Here is a 19,342-nt window from a genome sequence, read left to right as displayed (position 1 = left end):
GCAAAACTACCAGAAACAATTTCTCAGTTAATTAGCCAATAAAAAGTGTTACTATATTGTGTTAAAAGTATAACATGCTCATATTTAATGTGAGGATTATTATAAATAAAATGGATATAGGTCTTAAAACAAGTAGCAGTATTAAAGACAAAGTGTTCTCTCAATGCACTAGGGGGCAGTCACGTCCCTGGGGCACTTTCCATTTAATGGAACCAAGGTGTCTCAATGAGATCACTATTTGTAAATAAGATGAATACCTGCCCACATTCCCAATTTTTGCAGAAGAGCAGACCATATTAGTTTTATTACAAAAGGGGTGTGGCCTGCCATAATATGGGTGTTTCGTCATCCAAAATGGGCATGGTTTCCTTGGATAAGGAATAACTGTCTCCACTATATGCAAGAAACAGGGGACTGTAAACACACACCACATATTTGTATTTTATAAAAGGTGCATACAGTATTTGTATAGAACAATAAAAATGATTTGAACTGAGGCCGGGGACACTGGAAAGTCTACATTGTGGGGGGGTGGACTGCATGCACTAATTCTAAACATAATAAAAGGTGCCTCTTTGCTAAGACTTGTGGTGCCACACAGAAAAAAAGGGAAAATGCAGGCGCACACTCTAAGCACTAAGAATGCTGGTGATCAGAACAATTGTAATAAACTGCAATTTAACATGGAGTCAAATTGAAGTTCTTAGCATCATTGTTGGTCACTAATGTGGGCCCACCTACCACTGCCAAGTGACCTCACCAGGTGGGTCCCTAACATTACTAAGGTTCATGTCCAGAGCACAGGACCCATGATCCATGTTAAATTGATTTTATTATAATTGTTCTGATTACCAGCGTTGTTAGTGCTTAGAGTATGCGCCTGCATTTTATCTTTTTTCTGTGTGACATTGGAAAGCCTTCAGTTAATTTTTGGCTGTTATTCTCTGCCTGGACAGTTGACTTGTTTGTTAAAGCAGATGGTATAAAGACTCAGTTGAGGGATAGTATGTAAGGAAGAAATCTGATGTACAATGAGAGAAAACTAAAGGCCCGTACACACTGGTCGATATATCGGCCGTTCTCTTGAACGGCCGATATATCGCGGGACCGTCGGCCAGTGTGTACGGCCGATACGTCTGTGAACTCCGTCGTTCACAGACGTATCGCGTCGGCCGCGCAGCACAGCCGACGCCCAATATATCTACCGATATATTGGCGCGTCGCTGTGTGTGTGTACGGGGCGGTCGGCCGACCGCCCGTACACATGCTGCGGCGGCCGGCGGTGATTGACAGCTGAACTGGGCGGGCGTGTGTACACGCCCGCCCAGTTCATGACGTCAGTCCCCGACGGATCGGGCAGTGTGTATGCACAGCACACTGCCCGATCCGTCCATAGATATATCTGCAGATCAGTTGATCTGCAGATATATCTACTAGTGTGTACCCACCTTAAGGCATGGTGATTCTTTGATGAAATATCCAATGTCAACGAAACGCGTCAGTAATATTGTGGTCTAACTTGCTGCAACTATTATATTTACACGGATTCCTCCCTAATTATACAAGTTACATTTTATATTAAAGTGATCCCGGGGAAGAATATTTCCTTGACCATGCGGGCACTGGCTGCTATAATTGTGGAAGGAATCTTTTCATACTAGATGTCTGGCTATAGTGTAGTGCTGGGGTAAGCAACATCCACCACTACATCTGCTGTGATGCTATTTATCCCAGCATGTCACGCCACCATTTTAGAAAGACCTAACAGTAAAATGAATCGAGGGATGTGTAGTTCTACAGCAGCTGGAGTACCACACGTTGTCTAGCAATTATACGGACTTGACACAGGTTGAATGGAGTACAAATGTTTTGCAGACGGGACCATCCAGCTAATACTTTAGTGACTGTGTAGTATAGCATATTTACACTTTGATCTTATATGTGGGACTATGGTTCCTGAAAAGTGACTACCTACCATTACCAGCTTTCCTAGTTATTCTATGTTGGTTCCTTTCTTATACTGTTATATGCCACATGGGAGGTCCAACCTGATATACTATACAGAGCTGCAAGTCTTTATAAGTCTATTTATGTTTGGCTGAACATGATGAGAGAAGTAGTCAGTAATACTCCTCACACTTACCTTTGTGGGGTTAGAAGCTGGTATACTCTGTAGGTTGTCCTGGATCTTACTGCTGGCCATGGGCTTAGTAACCCGCTCGCGCTGTCGCTGCCGGCACTCCAAGCAGTTTCGTACAGCTACACAGCAAACTAAAAGAGGTTTAATCAAAATCGACTCACATGTATGAATGCTACAGTTCTTGTTTAATTCAAAAAGTCATCCACTTACACCAGCTACACTTAGAGGGTAACAGGTGGCCGTGTTACCAATAGCAATAAATCATGATACAATATGGCTTCATTTCAGGAGCTAGGTAGCGCCTGTTGCACATTAATGTGCTGGGTGGAGAAGGGCCTTAGGGAGACAAGCAGCAGTATCCACAGAGGTCCAGGGTCAAGCATCTAAAAGTAGGAATACATTAGGTCTTTAAGTTGGGAATGCTAAAGCCTGTGGTGTCGGCAGATGACACAGCAGTTAGTGTAAGCATACATGGAGTGGATATAGGGGGAGATGTTTCAAGCCCTGAAAAGAGTGGACAAGTGTAGAACTTGCCCATAGCAATCAATTAATCATCTTCTACCTATTTTATAGAATGTTCTTGATAAATGCTAGCAACTTCTACACTTGTTCACTCTTTACAAGGCTTGATACATTCTATGAAATACATTATACAGATGTGTTCTCATACATCGAGCCTCAATACCCCACACAGCAGAGGATGCCTGGCGCAAGCGTGCTGACTAGTCCTGTGCGTGACCGAGTCGTTATATGAAAAACAACAGAACTAAGTATGGAAAAAACTGCAGTCACTGCTCTTAGCACTCTGTGGACAGCATCAGAGACTCAGTCACACATAGATATACAAGTGTTGCATATCACATTAATCAGCATAGTCTCCTTGTGTGTCCTAAGATGGCATTTTCAGCAAAAAGGATGCCAGCCGCTAGCAGAGTCTCACGGGACCTGGCGCCCTGAGAGGGGCTGATTGGCACGACTCCAGCAAAGATGTATGAGGACATATCTGTAGTCACTAATAGCTCACCAGTAGATACCCCCTCCACATACATGGAAAATTCATTTCTACTCAATAACCTATTGTAAGTTCCAATCTCCTGTGTCTCTGTCATATTTCATAACCTTGTTGAATAAATTTAAATTTTATATTTTCAAATTTGCAATAGAAAGATGTTCAACTGTTTTCCAGCCAGAGCCCCAATTATAGAATTTGAAACCTAGAATTTGACGGCAGATAAGAACCACTTGGTCCATCTAGTTTGCCCCTTTTGCCTCTTTCATGAAGCGGATTATGAATCAGCTGCATGAAAGATTCTAATACAAACAATAATTCAGGTTTGAATGAAGAACATGTTTTCTTAACGGCTAAATACGAACTAAAATAAATATATTACAAATATAAGGATTACATAATTGGGGAGTTGAAAAACAAAGTACTTATATGAGTTAGTATTAACTAATAGGTAAATAAAATTCATCCAATTAAACGACTGCGTCTTCTGCATGAGTAAACCAGTCATCTGCTCTGGGGGTTTTGTGGACCTTTCAGTTTCTACAAAACAAAGTCTGACAGTTTTTAGGATGTTTGATTATGTGAGAAATTATTGCTGCCTCCGCTTTATCATCATGGACATGTTGCTGAGATGCAGGAAGATATATTTGATAAGAGGAACTAATCCAAAAATTAGAAACACATGTTACAGATAAAGAAAAGTACTGAATAAAATGTACAGAAAGCTCATGAAAATGTACAGTATAAAGAAGGACTATAACTGACCATTAACGGAAGAGAATATTGTCATGAAAATTTTTTTTTTTTTCGTCATTAAAACATTCTTGTGCAATTGTAGTTAATGTAGCATAAATAAAAATCAGTGCTATATTTTTCTCTGAGTTTTATTAATTTCTGTGTTTTCTGTAGGGAAAAACTCTGTCGCTACAAGAGTCTTGCACAGCTGTCATGTCTCACATGAACCAAATACACTGTCAGGTAAGGAAAGTCAATGTAAAATGTGGCACTCTTCTAACATAATCAGGTTATGGTTCTGCTACATACTCTCTTGCTACGTACTCTGAGCTACCTATTGTTTACTGCAAGCTGCCAAGACTTAAGGTGGCACTACACCTCTTTGTCCAGCCAAATTTCATATGCTGTGCCATTCAGCCCTGCTGGATCTTACAAGGCATGGTAATGGTCTACCCAAATTTCGAGTGCACCCTGAGCAAGATCAGATATTAATCAGTGTCGGCACATGTGTTAAATTTTGACCCATACATGTGGTGATTTGTGGCCAATCAACAGCTTAGCTTCAGTCTTGTGTTACCCATGCACTACAAATGACAGAGTTGCACTGTGACTCTGGCAGGTAGTAAGCTCCTCGGAGCAGGTCCCTCTTCCGTCCTGTTCTCACAGCCCTATTCTCTGGCACTTCAATTATAGCTCTCTCCCACTCAGAGACTGCCTATACCCGCATCTCCCCTCAGTTGTGACCGTTCATCTCCTCTCGTGTGCCCTCCCCTAGCTGATTACTCCTTTGCTTCCTTACATTTCAGCTGTATTGTTTACTGAGAATTGTGGTGCTAATTGTTATCTGTGCTCCGTTATAGTTTTCCAGCTACTGTAATGTTAAGTTCTGTGTACCATGTATTTTTCTAATGTGTGCTGTATGTAGGTCGCTGCAAAACACTTGTGGAGCCCTATAAATAAAATGTAATAATAATAATAATAGTAGGAATTTATAGATGATTAAACAGAGATGGGAAATCCAACTACCCACAACAATTACAAGTGAGCGGGTCCTGACTCCCTTTCCCCTGTCCCCCCTGCACTGTAATAAAGACTGCAATCTCCTCCCCAGCTGTCATATTGGGAAAAGTAATGACAGCACTGTAAGGGTTAACTCCAAACTGTGCAGTTCCAAGTTATGGCTCAGATGCCATTCAGCTAACTGGGGTGCATCTAGTTCCCCTTTCATTCTTGATTTACACAATCCCCTGTCATTTGCTCCTAAAAGCTAAAGTGTTGTATTCCTTTTATTAGTAATAGAATAACGGTTGAAGGACGTGGGGTAAGATTACCAAGGAGCGGAGTGGTCAAACTGCTACTGGCTTTGACCAATAGTTTTAAAACGGCAACAGGAATAAATGCTAAACTAGGGTTGTTTAGCATTTATTTTTATTGCCATTTTAAAACCATATCAGTCAAAGCCGCCAATGATCAATGACAATGGCTTTGACAATTCGCTCCTTAAGGTGTGTGCACATGGCATGATTCGTGCTAAACTCTGATTCTCACTATGCGATAGGGACTAGGTTGGTATTGCAAGCAAACATGACTGTGCTTGAGATACTGGCTTTGCACGATTTTGGCTAAGTGTCAATTTTGTGACAAAGCGTCAATCTTTTATACAACTCAAAACTGACTTGCCTGCACAGTCTATCTGAGCTTGTGATACTGACCTCGCGGGACCGCGTATCGGGATTGCAAGGTGACTTTCACCTTGCGATCTGCACTAACTTTCTTTGCGATTTTGACTATGTAGTTAAAATCGCAAAAAAAATTCTCACCATGTGTACACACCTTTAGTAAATCTACCTGACACGGTTTTTATCCCATTGTATAGAATTGGTACGAGTGAGGAAAGAAATTAAACTGTAAAAAATAAAAAATAAATGAACCACTTCTTCCACTTCCGGGCTAATTTCTCCATCTCCTGTCAAATAAAAAACATGTGAATTCATTGTGACAAGCCTACTTGCACTTTTTCAAATATCTAACTGTGAGAGCAATGGACGGACGTTGTACAGAATAAACACATTTATACTTTACAGAATACATCTATAAAACCTCTCTACCTTTACTACTGGGGATTCTAACTCATGAATTCATCACATTGTTCAGTTAGGTATAATAAGACTGCACAGTAGGTGATTTATAAATATATAATATCACGGCAGATCTACAACTAGGTCAAAACCTTCCCATACTGAAAAGCTGTATTCTCTTCCTACAGGCAGAGAACTCTTAACCCATTCCTTGAAAAAGAACCAGACTATAGAGCAAGAGCAGTGGAGGGCCGTTTCCTCCAGCACGCACAGGGTTTCCAGACACCATCTGCAATATACTGCATGAACTTACCAAGCCTCAGGCACTGTCGCATTAGGCCACCAGAAGACATGTTTTTCTCTGCTTCAATCTCACTGAAATTCAGAGAGCTGGCAAAAACCAGGACGTCGACCATGGCCATGAGCCGGCTGAGGAAAGTCACTGCTGTCTCCGATGACATACCCTGTGTCACTTCAATGTTCTCCAGCTCAGTCTTAAGAAACAAAAAAAGTCACAAGACACAAAATGACACTGTGATTCCATTATCATGATCGCTTGCCCTAATTGCAATGCCCTATTCATTACACAGGGATAGGGCTATGCCCTCTGCCATCATGTCAAGTACACAGCTGAAGGCTAAAGACAAAATGTATTAGCGCAAGCCCAACACACACAGGTCAGACACAGTTTTAATAAGCAGACACAGTATGTGAGTTGGCAATGACAATGTTATGTTTAAGAAACATGGCAACACAGATTAACAGATCTCTACAACAGTGTAATACATGCAAAGTAGGGACAGATCCTAATTTCAGTACCGAATGATGGGAATAGACCAGATCACAGAAAACTGATGAAATCTATTTCAGTGAGACGGTCAGATTATGTACGTACCATATATAAAGGTCCTTTTATTGAATAAAGTGTATCTGCGACATGCACAGAGTCTGTGTTGAACCAATGTAATGGAAACTGCTTGCAATTTGTGAGCAGAACCAATAAGATAAAGTTTATTTACTAATTGGATTTAGGTGTCTCATTTTTGTCCCTTCACTATTCTGTTATGTGGCTACCAAATGTATAGTCATGCCCCTGAAACAGATGTCTATATCCCATGCTGAGACACAGGGAAAAAAACAATGTACATCTGCACACCAGGATATACAGATGACAAATAATAGCCACTAGTAACCAACCCAACAAAATGACAAAACATCATAGCAGTAATGTCAGCGCCCACGGCTGATGCGCCCGAACAGAGCCACACTTGAATTGCTCCATCTAGCAACCGGCGTGCACAACACTTGAATCCCTCCATAGAGGTGAGGAGTAGCGTTAGCCTTTTATTATATAGGATTCTCTCTCTATCCATTAAGTTCCGTTTACTCTATTCACTAGAAGACTGTGGTGTATACTCTGAAAACTGTATGGAGTACTATTTACCATGAGAACAGTTCTAGTGGATGTCACGTAAGGGTTACTCAGAATACTCCAACTATCTGCATTAAGCAGAGAGAGTACTTGTAGAATGTTTCTATTTAAGGAATAAACAAAGAGAATCGCATTCCCACTAAATGAACCAGTTACCATTACAGTGAAGGGAAGCATTTTGTGGGTTGAACTCTGAGAATCACTACAGGTTGAGTATCCCATATCCAAATATTCCGAAATACGGAATATTCCGAAATACGGACTTTTTTGAGTGAGAGTGAGATAGTGAAACCTTTGTTTTTTGATGGCTCAATGTACACAAACTTTGTTTAATACACAAATTTATTAAAAATATTGTATTAAATGACCTTCAGGCTGTGTGTATAAGGTCTAAATGAAACATAAATAAATTGTGTGAATGTAGACACACTTTGTTTAATGCACAAAGTTATAAAAAATATTGGCTAAAATGACCTTCAGGCTGTGTGTATAAGGTGTATATGTAACATAAATGCATTCTGTGCTTAGATTTAGATCCCATCGCCATGATATCTCATTATGGTATGCAATTATTCCAAAATACGGAAAAATCCGATATCCAAAATACCTCTGGTCCCAAGCATTTTGGATAAGGGATACTCAACCTGTAGTAAAAGAGAGATCACAGAAATCAATAATGGTTCACCCCACAAAATGGCTGCTTCCGCAGTGAATGTTCTGTGAGGTACTGTATGAAAACTCCTGCAAAACAAATGTACAAGGATAGTTTCTAGCTAATTATTATTTATTTACTTGTGGAATTCCGATTTAAAGTCAGCTTAGCGTCCATAGTGGAGTTTACAACATATACTTCGTTTTAAAGATGATTTCTGCTATGAGAAGACAAAGCTCTACAGACAGAGATCGGGGTAGCTGAAACTCACACCACATGGGCGCCCGCTGATTTTGGTATTTTGTGCCTCACTAACACAGATCTCCAGTTTCTGACATTGTAAATGTAATACCACAGGGAAAAGATTCCCAAAATATATGGTCCGTCATAGTACTGAGTATCTGACACCTGGAGGGAGAATGATTTTACATCAGGGCTTTGCATCCAGTGAGATTATGGTCATCTCTAGACACATCCATTTCTTACTCTATAGGTGTTAAAGTTATCACTCTTCGTGACAAGATCCAGAGACGCCAAGACAGCTGTGGGCCGGTTATGTGCTTCTAATATTTATGTCTGTTAAAAGGGACGCAAACCTAATATAAATGATTTTGTAGTGTACTGTACTTTTGCGGAGCTGTTCGTGTAATCACCCTGGTTTTTTTTTGTTGTACATACTTTTGCTGGGAATAAGCCCAGAGCCATGGGATACGGTCGTTAGGTCGACACTCATTAGGTCGACATGGCCGTTAGGTCAACATGTACTAGGTCGACGGGTCAAAAGGTCGACATGCGTTTTTCACCTTTTTTTCTAATTTTTGGGATTTTTTCATACTTAACGATCCACATGGACTACGATTGGAACGGTAACCTGTGCCGAGCGAAGTTCGCTCGCCATGCGAGGGGACATGGTGCACTAATTTGTATTCCCCGTCACTTTATGAAGAAAACGACACCAAAAACAGTAAAAAACAAAAAACCTCATGTCGACCTTTTGACCTGTCGACCTAAGGGCAATGTGGACCTTCAGTGGTCAACCTAAGTTGGGTCGACCCAACAACCCATACCCAGAGCCATAATAACACTCTTATTCTGACTGAGTCCCCTCCCCCAGCACATCATTTATGCAACCACGGGGGAAGGGGGGCACAATTACAGCTATTCACCATTCACAGCAAGCAGTGTGCACTAGTAACCACAGCCTCAGCAGGCCAACACAGATCACATGTGCACACATATGTATAGCAGACTGCATGCTAAATAGCACAAGCTACTGCCATAGAGTAGTACAATGTGCCCCTGTGATCAAATCCGGATGAAAGTAACCTGCAGCAAGCAGACTAGTAATCAACACCCATTTGCGCTGCAGGCTAACCCAAATAGCCTGGAAAAAAACATCTAAAATAATATATTTTTTTTATAGGTTACTGTCACTTTAAAACAAGTTGTGAATGAAGTGACCCATGTATAAACCAGATCAGAGATCTCTACATTCTTCATGGGGAGGTGCACATACATGTTATAAATATGTGTCAGCTGGATCCTATTAAAATATTTTTAGAATCTAGTCTACTGGGGCTAGGAGGGAGCTCTCCACCCGTTTGATAATGCTGAAGTGTATGGAATTTTGAAGGGCATTAAACTAGATCATGCTGGGTGTAATTGTATGGTTGCAGCTAGACCTCTGTGAGATGCCACAAAGCAATGAAGCGGTACACAGCACAGCACAATGTAATATCATAAGGAGTTATTCACAGCAGCTAGCAAAACTGAGGGATGTTATGAGGTGTGTTATCAATTATAATACGTACAAGTTGCAAATGAATAAGGATGTGATCACATCACTAAGTACAGTTCATACGTATATACAGTAAATGAGAGATGATTAGAAACACAGCTCATTTGGGCATCAGATATATTACAGGTTGGGCATGGTCTGTTTCCTGTCACCTATAGGCCAATTTGCAATCTGCAATCATACACGTTACACATATGGCCATAATACAATAAAATGTAAGAGTTAGAGGTGCCTATAATAATTATTATTATTTATAAGGCACCAGCATATTTGGCCGTTTGGGATCAGGACAGGGCGTGACTGCGGCATGCTGGGAGCAAGACCGTATACATAGTGGATGTTGTCACATTGCAGATCGGGACCGTACCACCAAAATCAGGATGCTCAGGATGTATGTACTGGGTGAAAAAGGGGGAGGGGGCATCAGAATACAAGTCACATACAATTACATGACACAGAAGATAAAAAATGACCCTGTCCAAAAGAGCTGACAATCTATGAGGTGTGGGAGAACACTTGATGCAAAAAATAAACGGAACAATACTTCTAGCAGTTAGACAGGAAAATGTGTGCTATTATCAGCCACACATTAATCTTAATTTGTTTGTAATATTAATCCTTTTATATAACAGTTTTTTTCCATTTGCCCCAGATTTGTATGACAAAAAGACTAAAAATAAATAATGATCTCACCGCATCACATATCACACAAATATATTGCTTGACTTCATTTCATAATGGGGGAAGACTGTGCACCCTGTCCTTATTAATAGGAATGACACCCTTAAGATAAGAGCCAGGAAAATAATCTGCTGACATCTAGTCACCAGACATAACCACATTAAGAGAGTTATTACTACAATTAACAAAATGTAGTAAAAGGGATATAACTATGCAAAATATAGCATTTGGGGATTTCTTCTGAAATTTGTGGAGTGTTCATATTAAAATAAGAGACTAAAGGGTCTATTTACTAAGCCTTGGGTGGAGATAAAGTCGACGGAGATAAAGTACAAGCCAACCAGCTCCTAACTGACATTTTCCAAACCCAGCCTGTGACATGTTAGTTGGGAGAAGGATTGGCTGGTGCTTTATCTCCGTCGACTTAATCTCCATCCAAGGCTTAGTAAATAGACCCCTAAGCGGTCTATTCATGAAGCAGTGAAACGTGTGGAGAAGTGAGCCAGTGGAGAAGTTGCCCATGGCAACCAATCAGTGTTGAGGTAACATTTATAAAGTGCGTTCTATAAAATGATATGTAGCAGCTGATTGGTTGCCATGGGCAACTTCTCCACACTTTTCACTGCTTCATGAATAGACCCCATAACCACTACCTACTTGTAAGAACCAAGGGAGCGATTGTCACTAAGGCTACACTTGATATGACGAACACCCAAATTTCACGAAAAACAACAATTTTAGAACTATAATATTTTTGTGCAATATGGCCCTTTGTCAGGTTATATGTTGTACTTTAGGACAACTGGTGTACAATAAGATCCTTGTATGTATTGGAAATATCGCTGTGTGCTTATATTTAGCCTGATATATTATAATTAGGATACAAACCTTATTACATCAGTGACACACTAAGTTCCCTTTCACAGGCAAATACAGATTTAATACACACTCATATTGAGAAAAGAAATCATAAAGCATAACTGGCATACTTGACATGATTCTAGTAATAACAATTTGAGGAACAGACATTATAAAATAAGCTTATTTGAAAGTATACACAGGCTACACTGACTGATGTGTATTTATATTGTATAACTAAAGCATTCCTATTGTTCAGGAAAAGCTATTTCTATTCAGGGGCGGGGATTTCATACCTACTCTGAACACACGTAACAGCCGCCCACCCCGTGATTGGCCATAGGAATCGTGTTGGTAATTCCTACAGTATCCGTGTTTTGGGGAAAAGCTTTTTACCTACTAGCTCAAATGTAAAACCTGATTTATCTGTGGCCCGTATACTGTACATTACACCGAAATCACAGATAAACATCCGAGTGTCCAAGTAGCTTGTATTACTAATGATTAAGCCAATGAGAGATACTGTACCATTGTAACATTGCCATAAAAGATAAGTAACATCAAATTATAGGGGGGAATTCAAATGTTATCGCCCCTGATCTCCCATCTAAAGTGACGGGAGATTGCAGGCGGCGATATAAAACTGATGTCCCCTATTGCGCTCATTAGTGTTGGGTTTAGCCGCTAAACCCGACTAAACTAATGGGCACCCAAACGGATCACTTTTCACACATTTCAGCTAAAATAGCTCCTTTTGACGCCATCTAGTGGCTACCGGCGGTAAAACATTTGAATCTCACCCATAGTTAGTTGATTAATATCATAAATATACTAAGACTCACATTCTTGGCAGCGCTCTCTTTGTACTGAAAAGAACAAACTGCCCTTTATAACAAAAATAGCAAGAGGTATTCCTCCATTACAGCGTAGAGTGCTCCAGCTCCTAAAATGGCTGACAGACTCCTGAATGTCAGTGAGCAGGTCATCCTCCCACATCCTGCCTATTTCCCTAGTGGAACACAGAATTGGTGGGGCAATGATGATACACAAATCAAGCCCCATGTCCCCTGCACCTCCCTTATAGGCAAATAAAGAGTCACTTTAGGACATAATGACAGGTTCCCTAAAGTTCACTCATCACCAACACAAACACCATTATGTTGAACTAATATGCGAAAGAACGCAGCTTATCAACAACTAGCTAGACCCCAGTGACAGATTCACACTGGCTCAGCACACAGCCTCCACTTACACAGTGCTGCAGTGGTGTCATTCACTCCTGTAAACCCATGAATGTTGATCTGCGCTGACTTGGTGGCCTAACTACCTCAAAGCAGGAAAATGGTGACAGAAGACACATATGATGGAACAGTGACCGGATCTCAAGGCATTTCCACACAACAAAAATCTTCTAAAAAAAATATAGGTACAATATGGGCCAAGGATGAACAGCTATCTCTGAGTGATTAAGAAACATTTTAGGTATTAGCATAATCACAATGCAGCAAGGATGTGCAGGAACAAGCTTAGCTGTAGTGGACGCCCAATAAACATCAGGTGACCTGTCACATAACCTGCATGCCAGGGCCCAGTTCAGAGATCTTTTGGGAAGTTCTAGGTTACTTCATCCAAAACTGAATTTGCAGCTTTGGGAGGAATGTTGCTTTAAAACAGACCCTTCAGATTGCCACGGTTCTGACCTAATCAGTGCTTTAACTTTAATGAAGCCATTAGGATGGTGGCGTACATGTACTGTATAATGAGGGTAAAGACTTGTGCCTAGTAGCTTCCAATACTTGGATTCTGTAGGGTTAAAGTATAGCAGATCTGGGGTTTTCCCCCGGACAGACCAACAAACTGATCCATAAACTATTTGGCCAGATGCATTTGAACAAGGAGCACGGTTCGTAAACCGGTCATGCTACACAGCAAGAGTGCAGTGCAGAGTATATCAGCACGTGTGCTGGGCTCATACACAGAGATAGGTGGTAGACTTTACCACCATACCAGAACTAATTGTATTTTAGTCAGAGACAATAAGCCCACAAATTGCATATTTTTTTTAATAATGTAATTGTACTGTACACATATAGCAGTGCTGTGTTAGTGTGTGTGGGCGAATTAAAGCTATCTATGGACTGAGATTCATATATGTGGTCTGTGCATACTTTAAAATAATCATATTTTTATAAGCATGCTTAATGGTTCCACTTAAAACATGTACTGCATAGTAAAACACAGCAAATAATGAGGTTTGTGAATAATAAAAAATTATAAAAAACGGAAACTTACATCAGTTATACTAACCTTAGAACCCTGGACATGTAAAAAAGACACACACAGACAACAGACCACAACAGTACAAGAAAAAGAAAAGCATTAAAATCAAAAAGTAAAATCACATTTAAAAACAGTTGCATTGCGTAATCCTAAAATGAAAATAAATCTGCACACATATAAAACCACTATTTTTACGATTTATAATAAGAATTTACTTACCGATAATTCTATTTCTCGTAGTCCGTAGTGGATGCTGGGGACTCCGTCAGGACCATGGGGAATAGCGGCTCCGCAGGAGACAGGGCACAAAAAGTAAAAGCTTTAGGATCAGGTGGTGTGCACTGGCTCCTCCCCCTATGACCCTCCTCCAAGCCTCAGTTAGGATACTGTGCCCGGACGAGCGTACACAATAAGGAAGGATTTTGAATCCCGGGTAAGACTCATACCAGCCACACCAATCACACTGTACAACCTGTGATCTGAACCCAGTTAACAGCATGATAACAGCGGAGCCTCTGAAAAGATGGCTCACAACAATAATAACCCGATTTTTGTAACAATAACTATGTACAAGTATTGCAGACAATCCGCACTTGGGATGGGCGCCCAGCATCCACTACGGACTACGAGAAATAGAATTATCGGTAAGTAAATTCTTATTTTCTCTGACGTCCTAAGTGGATGCTGGGGACTCCGTCAGGACCATGGGGATTATACCAAAGCTCCCAAACGGGCGGGAGAGTGCGGATGACTCTGCAGCACCGAGTGAGAGAACTCCAGGTCCTCCTCAGCCAGGGTGTGCCCCTGACCAAGTAGCAGCTCGGCAAAGTTGTAAAGCCGAGACCCCTCGGGCAGCCGCCCAAGATGAGCCCACCTTCCTTGTGGAATGGGCATTTACATATTTTGGCTGTGGCAGGCCTGCCACAGAATGTGCAAGCTGAATTGTACTACACATCCAACTAGCAATCGTCTGCTTAGAAGCAAGAGCACCCAGTTTGTTGGGTGCATACAGGATAACAGCACGTCAGTTTTCCTGACTCCAGCCGTCCTGGAAACCTATATTTTCAGGGCCCTGACAACATCTAGCAACTTGGAGTCCTCCAAGTCCCTAGTAGCCGCAGGTACCACAATAAGCTGGTTCAGGTGAAACGCTGACACCACCTTAGGGAGAAACTGGGGACGAGTCCGCAGCTCTGCCCTGTCCAAATGGACAATCAGATATGGGCTTTTGTGAGACAAAACCGCCAATTCTGACACTCGCCTGGCCGAGGCCAGGGCCAACATCATGGTCACTTTCCATGTGAGATATTTCAAATCCACAGATTTGAGCGGTTTAAACCAATGTGATTTGAGGAATCCCAGAACTACGTTGAGATCCCACAGTGCCACTGGAGGCACAAAAGGGGGTTGTATATGCAGTGCTCCCTTGACAAACTTCTGGACTTCAGGAACCGAAGCCAATTCTTTCTGGAAGAAAATCGACAGGGCCGAAATTTGAACCTTAATGGACCCCAATTTGAGGCCCATAGACACTCCTGTTTGCAGGAAATGCAGGAATCGACCGAGTTGAAATTTCTTCGTGGGGCCTTCCTGGCCTCACACCACGCAACATATTTTCGCCACATGTGGTGATAATGTTGTGCGGTCACCTCCTTCCTGGCTTTGACCAGGATAGGAATGACCTCTTCCGGAATACCTTTTTCCCTTAGGATCCGGCGTTCAACCGCCATGCCGTCAAACGCAGCCGCGGTAAGTCTTGGAACAGACATGGTACTTGCTGAAGCAAGTCCCTTCTTAGCGGCAGAGGCCATGAGTCCTCTGTGAGCATCTCTTGAAGTTCCGGGTACCAAGTCCTTCTTGGCCAATCCGGAGCCACGAGTATAGTTCTTACTCCTCTACGTCTTATAATTCTCAGTACCTTAGGTATGAGAAGCAGAGGAGGGAACACATACACCGACTGGTACACCCACGGTGTTACCAGAACGTCCACAGCTATTGCCTGAGGGTCTCTTGACCTGGCGCAATACCTGTCCAGTTTTTTGTTCAGGCGGGACGCCATCATGTCCACCTTTGGTCTTTCCCAACGGTTCACAATCATGTGGAAGACTTCCCGATGAAGTCCCCACTCTCCCGGGTGGAGGTCGTGCTGAGGAAGTCTGCTTCCCAGTTGTCCACTCCCGGAATGAACACTGCTGACAGTGCTATCACATGATTTTCCGCCCAGCGAAGAATCCTTGCAGTTTCTGCCATTGTCCTCCTGCTTCTTGTGCCGCCCTGTCTGTTTACGTGGGCGACTGCCGTGATGTTGTCCCACTGGATCAATACCGGCTGACCTTGAAGCAGAGGTCTTGCTAAGCTTAGAGCATTGTAAATTGCTCTTAGCTCCAGTATATTTATGTGGAGAGAAGTCTCCAGACTTGATCACACTCCCTGGAAATTTTTTCCTTGTGTGACTGCTCCCCAGCCTTTCAGGCTGGCATCCGTGGTCACCAGGACCCAGTCCTGAATGCCGAATCTGTGGCCCTTTAGTAGATGAGCACTCTGCAGCCACCACAGAAGAGACACCCTTGTCCTTGGAGACAGAGTTATCCGCTGATGCATCTGAAGATGCGATCCGGACCATTTTTCCAGCAGATCCCACTGAAAAGTTCTTGCGTGAAATCTGCCGAATGGAATCGCTTCGTAAGAAGCCACCATTTTTCCCAGGACCCTTGTTCAATGATGCACTGACACTTTTCCTGGTTTTAGGAGGTTCCTGACTAGCTCGGATAACTCCCTGGCTTTCTCCTCCGGGAGAAACACCTTTTTCTGGACTGTGTCCAGAATCATCCCTAGGAACAGCAGACGTGTCGTCGGAGACAGCTGCGATTTTGGAATATTTAGAATCCACCCGTGCTGTCGTAGAACTACTTGAGATAGTGCTACTCCGACCTCCAACTGTTCTCTGGACCTTGCCCTTATCAGGAGATCGTCCAAGTAAGGGATAATTAAGACGCCTTTTCTTTGAAGAAGAATCATCATTTCGGCCATTACCTTGGTAAAGACCCGGGGTGCCGTGGACAATCCAAACGGCAGCGTCTGAAACTGATAGTGACAGTTTTGTACCACGAACCTGAGGTACCCTTGGTGAGAAGGGCAAATTGGGACATGGAGGTAAGCATCCTTGATGTCCAGGGACACCATATAGTCCCCTTCTTCCTGGTTCGCTATCACTGCTCTGAGAGACTCCATCTTGATTTGAACCTTTGTATGTAAGTGTTCAAATATTTCAGATTTAGAATAGGTCTCACCGAGCCGTCTGGCTTCAGTACCACAATATAGTGTGGAATAATACCCCTTTCCTTGTTGTAGGAGGGGTACTTTGATTATCACCTGCTGGGAATACAGCTTGTGAATTGTTTCCAATACTGCCTCCCTGTCGGAGGGAGACGTTGGTAAAGCAAACTTCAGGAACCTGCGAGGGGGAGACGTCTCGAATTTCCAATCTGTACCCCTGGGATACTACTTGTAGGATCCAGGGGTCCACTTGCGAGTGAGCCCACTGCGTGCTGAAACTCTTGAGACGACCCCCCACCGCACCTGTTTGTACGGCCCCAGCGTCATGCTGAGGACTTGGCAGAAGCGGTGGAAGGCTTCTGTTCCTGGGAATGGGCTGCCTGCTGCAGTCTTCTTCCCTTACCTCTATCCCTGGGCAGATATGACTGGCCTTTTGCCCGCTTGCCCTTATGGGGACGAAAGGACTGAGGCTGAAAAGACGATGTCTTTTTCTTCTGAGATGTGACTTGGGGTAAAAAAGGTGGATTTTCCAGCTGTTGCCGTGGCCACCAGGTCCGATGGACCGACCCCAAATAACTCCTCCCCTTTATACGGCAATACTTCCATGTGCCGTTTGGAATCTGCATCACCTGACCACTGTCGTGTCCATAAACATCTTCTGGCAGATATGGACATCGCACTTACTCTTGATGCCAGAGTGCAAATATCCCTCTGTGCATCTCGCATATATAGAAATGCATCCTTTAAATGCTCTATAGTCAATAAAATACTGTCCCTGTCAAGGGTATCAATATTTCCAGTCAGGGAATCCGACCAAGCCACCCCAGCGCTGCCCATCCAGGCTGAGGCGATCGCTGGTCGCAGTATAACACCAGTATGTGTGTATATACTTTTTAGGATATTTTCCAGCCTCCTATCAGTTGGCTCCTTGAGGGCGGCCGTATCTGGAGACGGTAACGCCACTTGTTTTGATAAGCGTGTGAGCGCCTTATCCACCCTAAGGGGTGTTTCCCAACGCGCCATAACTTCTGGCGGGAAAGGGTATACCGCCAATAATTTTCTATCGGGGGAAACCCACGCATCATCACACACTTCATTTAATTTATCTGATTCAGGAAAAACCACATGTAGTTTTTTCACACTCCACATAATACCCTTTTTTGTGGTACTTGTAGTATCAGAAATATGTAACATCTCCTTCATTGCCCTTAACAAGTAACGTGTGGCCCTAAAGGAAAATACGTTTGTTTCTTCACCGTCGACACTGGAGTCAGTGTCCGTGTCTGTGTCGACCGACTGAGGTAAAAGGACGTTTTAACGCCCCTGACGGTGTTTGAGACGCCTGGACAGGTACTAATTGGTTTGCCGGCCGTCTCATGTCGTCAACCGACCTTGCAGCGTGTTGACATTATCACGTAATTCCTTAAATAAGCCATCCATTCCGGTGTCGACTCCCTAGAGAGTGACATCACCATTACAGGCAATTGCTCCGCCTCCTCACCAACATCGTCCTCATACATGTCGACACACACGTACCGACACACAGCACACACACAGGGAATGCTCTGATAGAGGACAGGACCCCACTAGCCCTTTGGGGAGACAGAGGGAGAGTTTGCCAGCACACACCAAAAACGCTATAATTATACAGGGACAATCTTTATATAAGTGTTTTTCCCTTATAGCATTTTAAAATACATAGTCATATCGCCAAATAAGTGCCCCCCCTCTCTGTTTTAACCCTGTTTCTGTAGTGCAGTGCAGGGGAGAGCCTGGGAGCCTTCCCACCAGCATTTCTGTGAGGGAAAATGGCGCTGTGTGCTGAGGAGAATAGGCCCCGCCCCCTTTTCGGCGGGCTTCTTCTCCCGTTTTTCTGAGACCTGGCAGGGGTTAAATACATCCATATAGCCCCCAGGGGCTATATGTGATGTATTTTTAGCCAGAATAAGGTACTATCATTGCTGCCCAGGGCGCCCCCCCCAGCGCCCTGCACCCTCAGTGACCGCTGCTATGAAGTGACAACAATGGCGCACAGCTGCAGTGCTGTGCGCTACCTTATGAAGACTGAAAAGTCTTCTGCCGCCGGTTTCTGGACCTCTTCACTTTTCGGCATCTGCAAGGGGGTCGGCGGCGCGGCTCCGGGACGAACCCCAGGGTGAGACCTGTGTTCCGACTCCCTCTGGAGCTAATGGTGTCCAGTAGCCTAAGAAGCCAATCCATCCTGCACGCAGGTGAGTTCACTTCTCTCCCCTAAGTCCCTCGATGCAGTGAGCCTGTTGCCAGCAGGACTCACTGAAAATAAAAAAACCTAACAAAACTTTTACTCTAAGCAGCTCTTTAGGAGAGCCACCTAGATTGCACCCTTCTCGGCCGGGCACAAAAATCTAACTGAGGCTTGGAGGA

The 19,342-nt window shown here is 43.1% G+C and overlaps 1 protein-coding gene across 9 annotated transcripts in view; it reads right to left on the bottom strand.

Moving 5' to 3' along the window:
• Positions 1-19,342, bottom strand: part of NBEA (neurobeachin) — a 1,049,301-nt gene that overhangs the window by 619,257 nt on the left and 410,702 nt on the right. For 5 of the 9 annotated variants that reach the window (XM_063951811.1, XM_063951798.1, XM_063951815.1 and 2 more), the window contains exons 25-27: positions 13,676-13,699; positions 6,276-6,456; positions 2,144-2,271 (exon numbers count right to left, since the gene is read on the bottom strand). In XM_063951811.1, coding sequence (XP_063807881.1) covers positions 2,144-2,271; positions 6,276-6,456; positions 13,676-13,699 — 333 coding nt within the window. The remainder of the gene's footprint in view (positions 1-2,143; positions 2,272-6,275; positions 6,457-13,675; positions 13,700-19,342) is intronic. The other 4 variants (XM_063951812.1, XM_063951820.1, XM_063951819.1 and 1 more) reach the window with 2 other exon arrangements.

This window comes from Pseudophryne corroboree, chromosome 2, assembly GCF_028390025.1.
Source record: "Pseudophryne corroboree isolate aPseCor3 chromosome 2, aPseCor3.hap2, whole genome shotgun sequence".
In the NCBI taxonomy this organism is placed as follows: Eukaryota; Metazoa; Chordata; class Amphibia; order Anura; family Myobatrachidae; genus Pseudophryne; species Pseudophryne corroboree.
The sequence above is the reverse complement of the archived record's forward strand: the minus strand, read 5'-3'. Positions and strand labels throughout refer to the sequence as shown.